This window comes from Cryptomeria japonica, chromosome 2 (genome assembly GCF_030272615.1).
Source record: "Cryptomeria japonica chromosome 2, Sugi_1.0, whole genome shotgun sequence".
NCBI lineage: Eukaryota > Viridiplantae > Streptophyta > Pinopsida > Cupressales > Cupressaceae > Cryptomeria > Cryptomeria japonica.
Genome location: NC_081406.1, coordinates 151,927,793 through 151,939,062, shown reverse-complemented (window position 1 = coordinate 151,939,062; position 11,270 = coordinate 151,927,793). Strand labels below are relative to the sequence as shown.

Below are 11,270 nucleotides of genomic sequence, written 5' to 3'. Positions count from 1 at the left end.
AAGGAAGAGCAGGGGAGGCACCAGCACCATTGTCCACAATCACTACAGGACCGGTGCAACATCTAATAGAATCCAAACTACAATATCCCACGCTAGGGAAACTCTCAAATGAGGGAATAAATATTTCCTTATTTCATGTATATATAAACCCTCGGGTAACTGCAAAAAAGGTATATGACATGTATTCAAAATCACCAGACATTCAATTTACCTGGGAAAGAAAACCTCTAGCATCTTCTAATTGGTAAACAAGAATTCAACAAACATGTTTGTATGCACAATTTGACTACCACGTAGAAAATTTGATTTGCTGAATCCAGACATTCAATTTACCTGTGGAACAAACCTCTAATATCTCCTAATAGGTAAAACAAGAACCAGACCAATATGATTACATACATAATTTAACAAACATGTAGAAAATTGGATATACCAAATCCACCATCAACATATCTCAAATTTATTATTTCACTCATGCTTAGAAATTTAGTGAAAAGAACCATTCAAATGAAATTAATAATTTCAAGTGTAAATATATTACTAGAAAAACAAGTCAATGTTTTCCCCTAGTAAACAGATTAATTACAATTTAAATCGATGGTAGAGAATAAGCATTCAATTAACATACAAAATTGTATCTATAACTGGGTTTCATTAATAAGAAAGTCCACCTCACACTGTTTGAGAGTTTTGCTGCCCAAAAAGATTTGAAAATAATTTAGGTGCCATAGGAGGTAGTAACATAGGTTCTGGTGCCATAAAATTCACGATCTTCTCATGCACATTATACCTGTCACATTAATTGAATAGGTACAATTAGCTATTGCCAAAGGCTATGAAAAATTATTCTAGGCAAGACGATAAATAAGGGTGATAGGCACCTTATCTTGCGGCTTTTTGAAGCCCGTCGATCCACGACCTTCCTCTTTCTATTGATCTTTTTACTGGAATAAACACTTGTTCCTGTTACACATCAGCATAAAGCTTAAAATAGTATACACAATGTTGTGGGTCAAAACTTCATCACAACTCCTGTCCAATAACATTTTTGAAATTTGATTCTAAACTTATCAAGTATACGAGATTTGGGGATTGGAAAAATTAGTAAACTGTAAAAGAACTTGCAAAATGTGAAAAAACTATTAAGGTATAGGAACGGGGGTGGAGAGTGCTTCTAAGCACATTTTTTGGACCCCATGTTGTGTGCATGCATTGAACAATACCTTGAAGGACATTGAGAAAACTGATTGGGTGAAGGCAATGGTATCAAAGGCTAGAGATGTGCAGATGTTCATTTGCAACCATCACACTGCACTTGCATTGTTTAGGACATTTTCAAGAGAGTAATTCCTCAAGCCCATGGTGAATAGATATACCAGCTACTTTATTTTGTTAGAGAGAATGCTTGAGGTCCAAGAGGGTCTACAATCCATAGTGATCAATGCAGAGTGGGGTAGATGGCATGAGCAAGCACACCAGAGAGGAGAAGTGTGAAGCAAAAAATCCTTGATGATGACTGGTGGTCTGCAATGAGGTAAGAAACTTGGCATTGGTGATTTTATTATTTAATTTTTTAAATGTACATTTAATAATTTAATGATTAATATATGTTTCTAACTTGTAACTTATTTGCACTTGCAGATATATTTGCTCCTTCTTTGAGCTTATTGTGTGAGTGATTAGATATGTTGATACTGACTTTCCTAACCTTGGAGAGATTTATGAGACCTTTGATAGCATGCTTGGACAAATCAAGCAAGCTATTCATGGCAAAGACCCTACTTTGGGATTTTATGAGGAACATATTAAGCCCATTGTGACACAATGGTGGAACATTATGAACACCGTGCTTCATATGGCAACCTATGCTCCCAATCCCAAATGGTATGCACCAAAACCTGGGAGGGTGCCTCCATCTACTGATGAAGAGGTGAAAAAAGGCTTTTCTTCGTTAAGGCCCTTGCACAAATGTATACTGAAGAGGAATCTACTCAACTTCACACACAATGGCTAGCATTTACCACTGTTTGTGGTCCAACCTTTAGCAGACTAGAGACAAGATCGAATAGAGCTACATGAGGTCAAATCAACCCTATTGGATGGTGGACATGGCATGGCAAAGATGCACCAGAGTGGAGAGTACTTGCCATTCGTTTTCTTTCACAAGTTGTCACTTCCTCTGCTGCAGAGAGGAATCGATCCACATATAGCTTCATCGGACCAGTCAAGAGGCCTCTATACGATTGGAGAAGTTAGTGGTTTTTCACAGTGCATTGCGGCTACAAGATTGCCAGACTCCTAAGTATCATCAGATTTCAGCCTTATGTTGGGATGTTAATCCCAAAGATGCTATGCAGATTGGTGAGAACGACACATAGGAGGGTTTGGTTGGGGTTCCATTGCATGAGGCAGCCCCTTATGCTGGCAGTGACAGAGACTCAAGCTCTAATTTTGATTTAGATTCTCAGAACTACCATCTGCTGATTATGGACAGGATATATTTTCTTAGTTCTATGCTTATTGTTTACAGTTTATGTCATTTCATAGTTGAAACTTTGGTGCCTTTGGGCATTTTTTGCTATAATTCAAATATAATATGTATGCACATTGACAATGAAAGCATTTGAATTTTGTTAATTTTTTTTTTTGATTCTCATGTGAAATCTGAATTCAAGTCTAATGCTATGTATTAAACTTCTACAATGTCTATGATGAATACTTTATCATTTATCAATGTTATGATATGCATATTTAAAATTTCTCTATATTTTTAAAAATTCTCTTATTTTTTTAACAGCTGTCCCCTACCATCCCCTAAAAAATGGCCCAAAAGTACCCCCATACCGGAAACATGTCTTGCCATTCCCATCCCCGAAACTCGGTGGAAAATAGCTACATACATCTTGCTAGGCCACATTCTCATGTTCTTGTCCATATTTTATCAATTTAAGTGATCCTTCCACATCGTGCATTTTTCAATTAGCAGTTAGAACATAAATATCTTTTTTTGTTAAAATGAATCAATGATTTCAAGGCCTAAAGATATGCAAGATGGTAGTTCAAAAAGCAGCAAATATGAAAGTGCTTCTAAGATAGTGCTAGAAAAGACAAGTATTATCTTCCCAACCACTTGAAGATAACTATGAAACCTCTCAAGCATTTGGAATAACTACCAGTATCATATATTTTATACAAAATGCATGGCAAAAACAATGGAAACCATTCTTTGTCTAAAGCCAGCTCCACCATCATCCAGATTCATGAGCCCTCTAAACCATCATGGGAGTGGGTCAGTTAAAAGGCCTAGAGAAGTCCTCAAGCATTAACCAGACTGTGTCTAAGTTACTTATCTGTTTCGTTGAACATTCAAATGTTGCCCAGTTGATGTTAGAGAATTAAAAATGTGAAGTTTCTTCTACATATTAAAACAAGTGTTATATTCTTTTCATGTTTTGCAACCCCCTCTGAGTTGCTAGATTGCTTTTCAGCCCATGGCTTAGTTACCCATTGTTTTGTAATACCACTTATTAGTTTCCTATAGCGATGCCTGTAAATAAAAGTGCATGGTTTAGGTTATGATGGGTGAGAATCATATTGTATTGTGAACTGTTAAGTTAATATAATAACGAAGTGCTGTTTTGCCAGGGTTTTCCCTGCAACAATTTCCCAAGGTATATCTAGTGTTTCAAGTCTGAATTATTTATTCTACTGCATTTTGAATTTGAACCTAGTTAGCATAACTCCTCTTGCTTAGATTTCAGTTCAATTTGCTTTCTCATTTTGCTTGCTAGAACTGTGAAAGAAGGGCATTTTGGCATTGTATTAATCATGGTTTAAGTTGGATCTTTGTATAGGTGAATCTGTTTTCTGATACGGAAAGATGGTAAGCAATACTCTAGAAGAACAGAGATCCAAAATTCAACAGTTAGATCTTAAAGCTTTGGATGCTCATGATGGAAGATTTCCTTGATAATGATTTGTTGCCTACAATTTTCAGTCAAAAACCCTATAGCATGTCAAAAGAAGCTTGATCTTGCTTTGCCTTGATGATTCAATGCTATTGAATGTTTCGAGTGAAAACAACACCAAGAAGCTTTGCATAGGATTGGGGTTTTGCATTAAATTAAGTTCCTAATGAGCAAGCTTTAGTATGTCTGATGGATATTTTATGATCAAGCATCTAAATGCTTTTAACATTGTTACCAGTCAATTGGCATCTATTGATGTCAAGATGGATAAGGAGGATCATGCAAAGCTTTGCTATGTCCATTGTGTCAGAATAAATAATTAATATTATATTACATCACGTATTAATATTAACAATAATAATAAAATTTACTATTGTTTTTAATTACAAGTTAGTTTAGGGTAGTTGGTTGGTTCTGTCTTAACCGACAATGAGAATGTTGTATTTTATCTTCCTTTGCTGATAAATGCATTGCTCATTGCTTCCCAGTTTCATTTTGTCTTTACAGGAACATATGTCAAGTGCCTATAAAGCTTATAAGAAGTTATCTCTGTGCATGTAGCAAACAATGGGCAATATATGGTGAAGCATGAGTATAATGAAAAAGGGCTGCAAGCACATGTTGCTGCCAACAGTTTGAAGTCTTCAACAGTCCTCACATATTTTTCTGCCAACAAAGACATGCCAGACAAGACACCATGGTGAAGGAGATAACAGGTGGCAAGTGTTTGAATCCGCTCTTTTGTCTCTGTAACCCTGCCTTCCCTGTCTCACACAGTCTGCCATGGGTCTACTCACAAAGACCACAGAAAGAAAAATATTTTTTTGTGAAAAGAAGTGATACCAAAGTCTTTGCCTGTAAAAAGCCAGCATTGAGAAAAGGTCCGAAGAAAGAAATCACTGGAGGAAGAGCCATGCAAAGACAGGATTGATTGCATGTTCCAGTAATAACAGTGTGGGAAGACTACTGTCTCTGCAAATGCCACAAATTTCTGCCAACATCTAATACATACCAATTTCTGCCATGGGGAGAAGAAGGAATGAGTGATGAAAAAAATAATTAATATCAAGATACAGCCCATGAAAACTCAATAATTCCCACTTTTCTAAAGTTTGGGGAATATACAAGTTACACAAAGCTAAACTATACGTTAAAATGATGTTTAAAAACATATCATTATTTTAATTCATTCTATCCTAAAGTTGAAAACAAATAAAAAGAAAAGTGCATTTTAGTGTAGTAAAACAAAAATGCAGAACTATATCAATTTCATTGTGTTTTTTATTTTTTTTTAAGAAAAATAAAATATTTAGAAATAATTCAAAAATACAAACCATCTATTTGTTACATTTCGTAGCAAAATTGCAGCATTTGATATTTATGGTTCCTCTAATTCACATTTACAAGTAATGTCATCATGCCAAATTATTGCATCTAATGCCTAAATTAAATTAACTACAGCAATGATTAATTGCATGAAGTTTCCACAGTCCATGATAGCTAGCTTAGATGAATTTTCTGGATTTGACCATGTTAAATTTTTCCCAACAATGTTTCAGATCATGCTCCATGATCCATCATCAGAATGAGAACTATGTTATCGTCACTTTTGTTTCCAAAAATGAAGGACCATTACATAAATTTTTTGTGAAAAAATGAAAAAATTTACTCTCTGGCACACTTCCCGAGGCAGAATTTCGACTAATCTTTGGACTGGCTTAATCCTCAGTCCATCCTCGAACTACGTTTCGAATTTCGTCGCATTCTGGGTTCGTTTGTTATGTCTTTCCTTCAATTTTGGGTTTTAAAATCCCGACTGCAGGTGGAGAATTTTCTTCAAACTGCAATTTTTAATGATGTCCATTGTTTTGGTCTTTGTAGGGAAATTTTTAGCTTATTACATGTGCATTTTTATTAAAAGATGAATACTTGTAATTTGTTTTAAATTTCTCCTTTATTGTTTTTATTATTTTTATTGTTTTTTGGCTTTTTTTAGTTAAAATGGGGATTTTTTGGTTAAGTTACAAGTAAACTTGTAGTTCTCTCCAAAAACCCCTACTTTAATGGTTTTTACATGTAATAGGGATTTTAAACCCCTATTACATATGTGCAAGTTAGTTATAACTTGTTGTAGGGGTTTTATTTCCCCTTTACAAGTGCATAAAACTTGCATCTCTCTCCAAAAATCCCGATTTTGCCTTGTAAGTGAAAAAGTGACAATTTAAAACTTGCACTTTGGTCTAAAAAACCCGATTTTGCTCATAAAGTGCATTTTTGACAATTTTAAACTTGCAATTCATTCCCAAAAACCCGAATTTGGCTTTGTTGAGGAAAAAGTGAAAATTGGAACTTGTCATATCTTCTAAAAAACCCGATTTTCATATATTTATGCAAATTCGAACTTGCCTTTGTCTCCCAAAAACCCGATTTTCATTTGGAAGCAAATTTGTTGAAGTTTTCAAGCGATTTTTGTGGAGATCTTCTAAGAAGGAGAGGCGTTTTGGATTTCACCCTATTCTTATGCATTTGTAAACACTTATCATGCCATTTGGGGTTTGCATTTACTGATTTTTTGGTCTAAATCAGCAACCACGTGTTTCTTTGAAGCCACATTTTGGGGGATCAAGACTCCACAAAGTTGCAATCTCCTAGTTCGTTTTTACCTCTCTTACCTAGGCGTGGAGTTTGTGACAAGTTTTCAGTCATTTAATGAGCCATTCCAGAAGGTTTTAATGCCACGTTTTTCTCCACGTGACCCTCCTTTGGCTGCGTTTTGAAAGGATTTGACGCCATTTCTCCCTCTCCTCCTTAGGCGTTTTGCTTTAACTCTCAAGGGTGTGCTCTCTCATTGGCATTTTGGCCCTCCAAATTTGGGATTGCTGCCACGTTTTTCAGTTTGTGGCATTTTTGCAAAAACGTTACAAGAGTTTAGCATTGCGGATTGCTTCTATTTATTGGTTTGTCTTCTTCTTTCCAAAGATTGGTTGCATCTTTTGGAGAAGCATTTTCTGTTTCGTTCAAGGTATGTTCTCCTTTCTTTCTTGTTTCATTTTATTATTTTCTTTTTTTTCTTAATTTTCCTTCTTAGTTGCATTTTTGTAAATATGTTGTTCTTCCCCCAAAAATCGGTTTTTGGTGAGAGAGATCTTCCCCTTGGTATGCAATTTTTGAATTGCATTGTTCTTCCCATATTCCCTCTTTACTTGTATTCGGGATTTTTAATCCCGATTACAAGTTCGCTGGAAATTCTTGTTCTTCCCTTACGGTTAAGGAATTTAACCATTTTTAGTTAAAATTCCAAGTTGAAAAGTGTGAAATACCCCCCCTTTCAAATTCGGGTTTTAAAAACCAGATTACATGTTGAAAAGTTCTTCCCATTTTTATGAAAATGACATTCCTGGATTTTCCCATTTCTATCCATTCATGTTCCCATATCCATCCTTTTCATTTCTGTCATTTTCCGCAAGTCAAATTCTCATTTTCCATCCATTTCTCCATTTGCAAATTTACAAGTGTACTTGCATTCGGGTTTTAAAACCCCGATTGCATGTATGTTCTTTCCAACTTGTATGCTTGCAAAAATTTCCCCAAGATCCGAAATTGGTAAAAGTCAAGATTTTCCCATTTCTATATATTTCCCCTCTTCCTTTCACAAAATCGTGAAGTTCAAGAATCGAAGTTTTTCCCATTTGAATTCCCATTTGAAGAAGGAAGAATGATATTTGCAGCTGACTATGATGTTGCCTTAACTCTTTGAAGTCTGCATCACAGTATTCCAAGTTCACAATCAATGTCAGATTTGCCGGCATCTCCAGTTTCAAAAAAGATGAAGTACAAATATGACAAATATCATAACGAGGTAGCACCTTCCCAAGCTTCTTCCCCTTTGGAACGTATCAGAGATATGGAAATAGGGCACGTGGATATGTCGGAATTTGTCAAGAGGGTGGAAGATCCACAAGATAATAACATGCAGCGGTTGTTGGACAGCCATATCCATCATGCATCTTCTTTCCCGGTGGCTGCCCTAGAACCTGAGTTTGTTCTCGCCTGCGCCCATCATTTTGACAAAGAGACCAGAGTCATCAAAAATGATGATGGCGAAGCTATAATCCGTCTTGATGCAGATACAATCACGAAGGTCTTCAAAATACCTCCTGCATCTGTTTACATGGAAATCTCCAAAGAAAGTGCAGCAAATTATTAAGTGATGAGGGAAAAAGATTGCAAGCGACATATCAAAAGGTGGAACCAAGAGCCACGAGCCTCCTTCTCAAGGTGGGCAAAGTTGTACCGCTGCGATTTCAAATGGGAGATAGGAGACACCATAACCCTTCTCAACAAGATGATGGGCCTCGAATATTATAATGTCTTTGAGCCATGGATGTACCAGTTCATCATGTTCATAAGGTAGTCTCATCACATTTCATGGGGAGAAGTCATCAGCGATGTCTTGTGTGAACAACTTGCAGCAGTCCCTACCACCATGACTTTCTTCATGAATTCGTATTTGGTATACTTTGCAGCATCACTTAGACACTTTCCAAGTCTTTCTACCAAGGGTGATCGCTCACTTATACCAGTTTGGGAATATTATGACCAGTTGTCGTTGAGACCCAGCAAACTGCATTTCAGAAGAGTTCAAGATGCATTCTTTGGATATTTCATGTGTCAATTTAACAGAACTCTGAGGAACAAAAGAGTATCAGATGAGGCATGGGAAAGGGTGTGCGAATATGGATGTTTGTTTCTACAGTTCCCCACCTTCACCTGTATGAGAATTGGATGCTATGGTGGTCAGCCATATATGCTTCCTAGATACCCGACTGACAAGATCGTTCTTATGGAGTTGGGAAGACAGATCATGGTTGTTCACACTTTTCAGTCTGCTAGACACAAGGTTGGAATGGGGATCTCTACCACAAATCCATTGAAAATTGGCCGGTATTCCCTTGTCACATCTGTAAAAGCTAAGGCCATGGAAACTGAAATGCAGGAAATCAAGCTCAAAAGGTTTAAACCTAGAGCTGATTTTGATTACGAGGGTATGAAGGAGAAGATCAAAAAATCCTTTGTGCACGTGCATCGCATCGAAGACATCTGGGTAGATCTCTGCACAGAAGCCAAAGTTCTGAAGATGGATTACTGCAGGCTCACTGTTGAGCAAATTGTTGATTTGAACTTGGTGGATATCCCACAAGGGATGATTGATGATGGACACATACTTGATCCTGAATACATTTCGCAGAGGATTGAGGAAGCTCCACTTCCTTTGATCCAATGGTCACACAAAGAGTGCATATCCATCCTTGAGAGATTTCAGCCTATCTTGGCTAACACTAACGCATGGTTGAAAAATAATGTTGTTAAACTTATAAAAATCAAGGTTGGAAAGAAGATGATTCTACGAGGCCTCTTGGACGTAAGTCTGAGATTCAAGTTGACAACAAGGAAGATGCATCATCTTCGGGCACAAGAATCAAGTTGCGAGTTAGTCGTGCAGTAGTGCTTCCTCCTGAGGAGACGACAGTTCATGGGAAGGAAAAATCACGATTTCATGTTCAGGTGATCGATCTTGATAATCCAAAAGAAGGGCAGCAATCTTATGATGCTCCTAAGTCTCCAGTTTCAGACTCGCCTCATGAGATCATTCCTCCAATTTCCATTGAGATGCCTCTTTCTCCTCCTGATTTGCTTGTGGATGAATCACCTCAGAATGCTATTCCCAATTCAGCATACGAGCCATCTCCTAATCATCAACAAGAGACTGTGTTGGAAATTCCTAAGGATATTCCTACTTGCATCCAGTTATCAGAAATTGATACTTCCACTTCTAATTTTGAAGAATTTATGAGGCAATCTACCTACCCGTTGGTAACTAAGCAAAACGTGGTTGCTGTCCAAACAAATATTCCTCTCAGGATGACCACGGTGATTCAAACAGAAACTGTTTCTCCTTTGCCTACAGCTGCTACTAAAGGGGAGTTGATAACTTTGCCTCCATGGCTCAGTTCTTTTACTCCAAAAAGGAAGAAGCAAGAAATCTCACCTGATGTCTTTGACTATCAGCAACTGAAACAATCCAGATCCAAAGTTGCTAAGAAGGCCAAGACTATCTCCAGAGTAACTGTTGACAGCAACAAGATGAAGGTAGCTGAAATTGTGGAACCTATTGCAGATAAGCCACTTAAAAAAATGTCAGCTGCTGATTATAAGGTTACAAGGATAGAGTTGGGCAAACAAACGCATGAGGTCATTAAACATGATGCTCAATTTTCTGTAGCTTCGCTGGTACAAAGGTGTGATGAACTTCTAGCAAAGAAAGACAAGCTAGAAAAGGAAAACCGACAACTTATGGCAATCGTTCATAAAATCACAAAACCTACTACTGAAGGGAGTAAATCCATAGGTTCTTCTAGTTCTCAAGAATCAATTCGTGGAGTGGAAAGGGCTGCTCAGAAGGTACAAGCACTGGATTCCTGGGTTGATCAACTTCATGATCTATGTGCACAGGTAATGAAAGACATTTTTCAGATGATGTCTAAGTTAGAGACCATTGAGGAGAAACTGGATCAGACTTCTAATACTTTCAAAAAGAATCAGGAAAGTGTTGAAGAAAGTTTGACAATTTGGCGTACCATGCCCCAACAACAGCTGAGTGTTTTGCAGGAGCATGCCATCATCTCTTCCAGGATCATGTACTTGGAATTTGAAGAACTCCTGGAAAACAACCCCCTTGTTATCAAATCCCTCATTGAGGAGATCGGTGATGCAAAGAGATTCCGGGGTGAAGTTTTCCGAAATATTGTCTCACATTGTGAAAGGGCCTCTTGCAACATAGTAAGTCAGGATGGTGAGTTGATTCCAGAAGAAGAAGTTCTTGCTGATTTATAGATGAAGATTCATAATGAATGGAGGAGCAAACAATTCTCAGCCGCTTCAATTCAGATATTGATGAAACACCAAGCCTTTTTGCATGAAATCCAGTCTATCCTAGATAAAAACAACTATGCGCTCCTCCGGTGTCATGACACTATTGTGAAGACCATGGTTGTTGCCAAGAACACCCATGAACCGAATCCCGAGGAACTACAAACGAGCATCCAAAAATTTAAAGGATTTGTGTCTTCACGTAATGCAACTTAAATGTTTTTCAACACTTAGTTGTATTTTTCCGCCTTTGTAATCTTTAGTTGTATTTTTGTTTTGGCAAGTTACATGTAAAAATATTTTTTGTAAAATGCAAGTTACACATTACTTGCACTTTTGTAATTACATGTAAGGCAACTACAAGTTGTGTCC

The 11,270-nt window shown here is 37.1% G+C and overlaps 1 protein-coding gene across 5 annotated transcripts in view; it reads right to left on the bottom strand.

Annotated features, from left to right (window-relative positions):
* Positions 1-437: 437 nt before the first annotated feature.
* Positions 438-11,270, bottom strand: part of LOC131071369 (uncharacterized) — a 75,959-nt gene continuing 65,126 nt past the window's right edge. For all 5 annotated transcript variants that reach the window (XM_058007184.2, XM_058007182.2, XM_058007180.2 and 2 more), the window contains 2 exons: positions 882-963; positions 438-790 (listed from right to left, as the gene is read on the bottom strand). In XM_058007184.2, the coding sequence (XP_057863167.1) occupies positions 673-790; positions 882-963 (200 nt within the window). In that variant the 3' untranslated portion in view covers positions 438-672. The remainder of the gene's footprint in view (positions 791-881; positions 964-11,270) is intronic.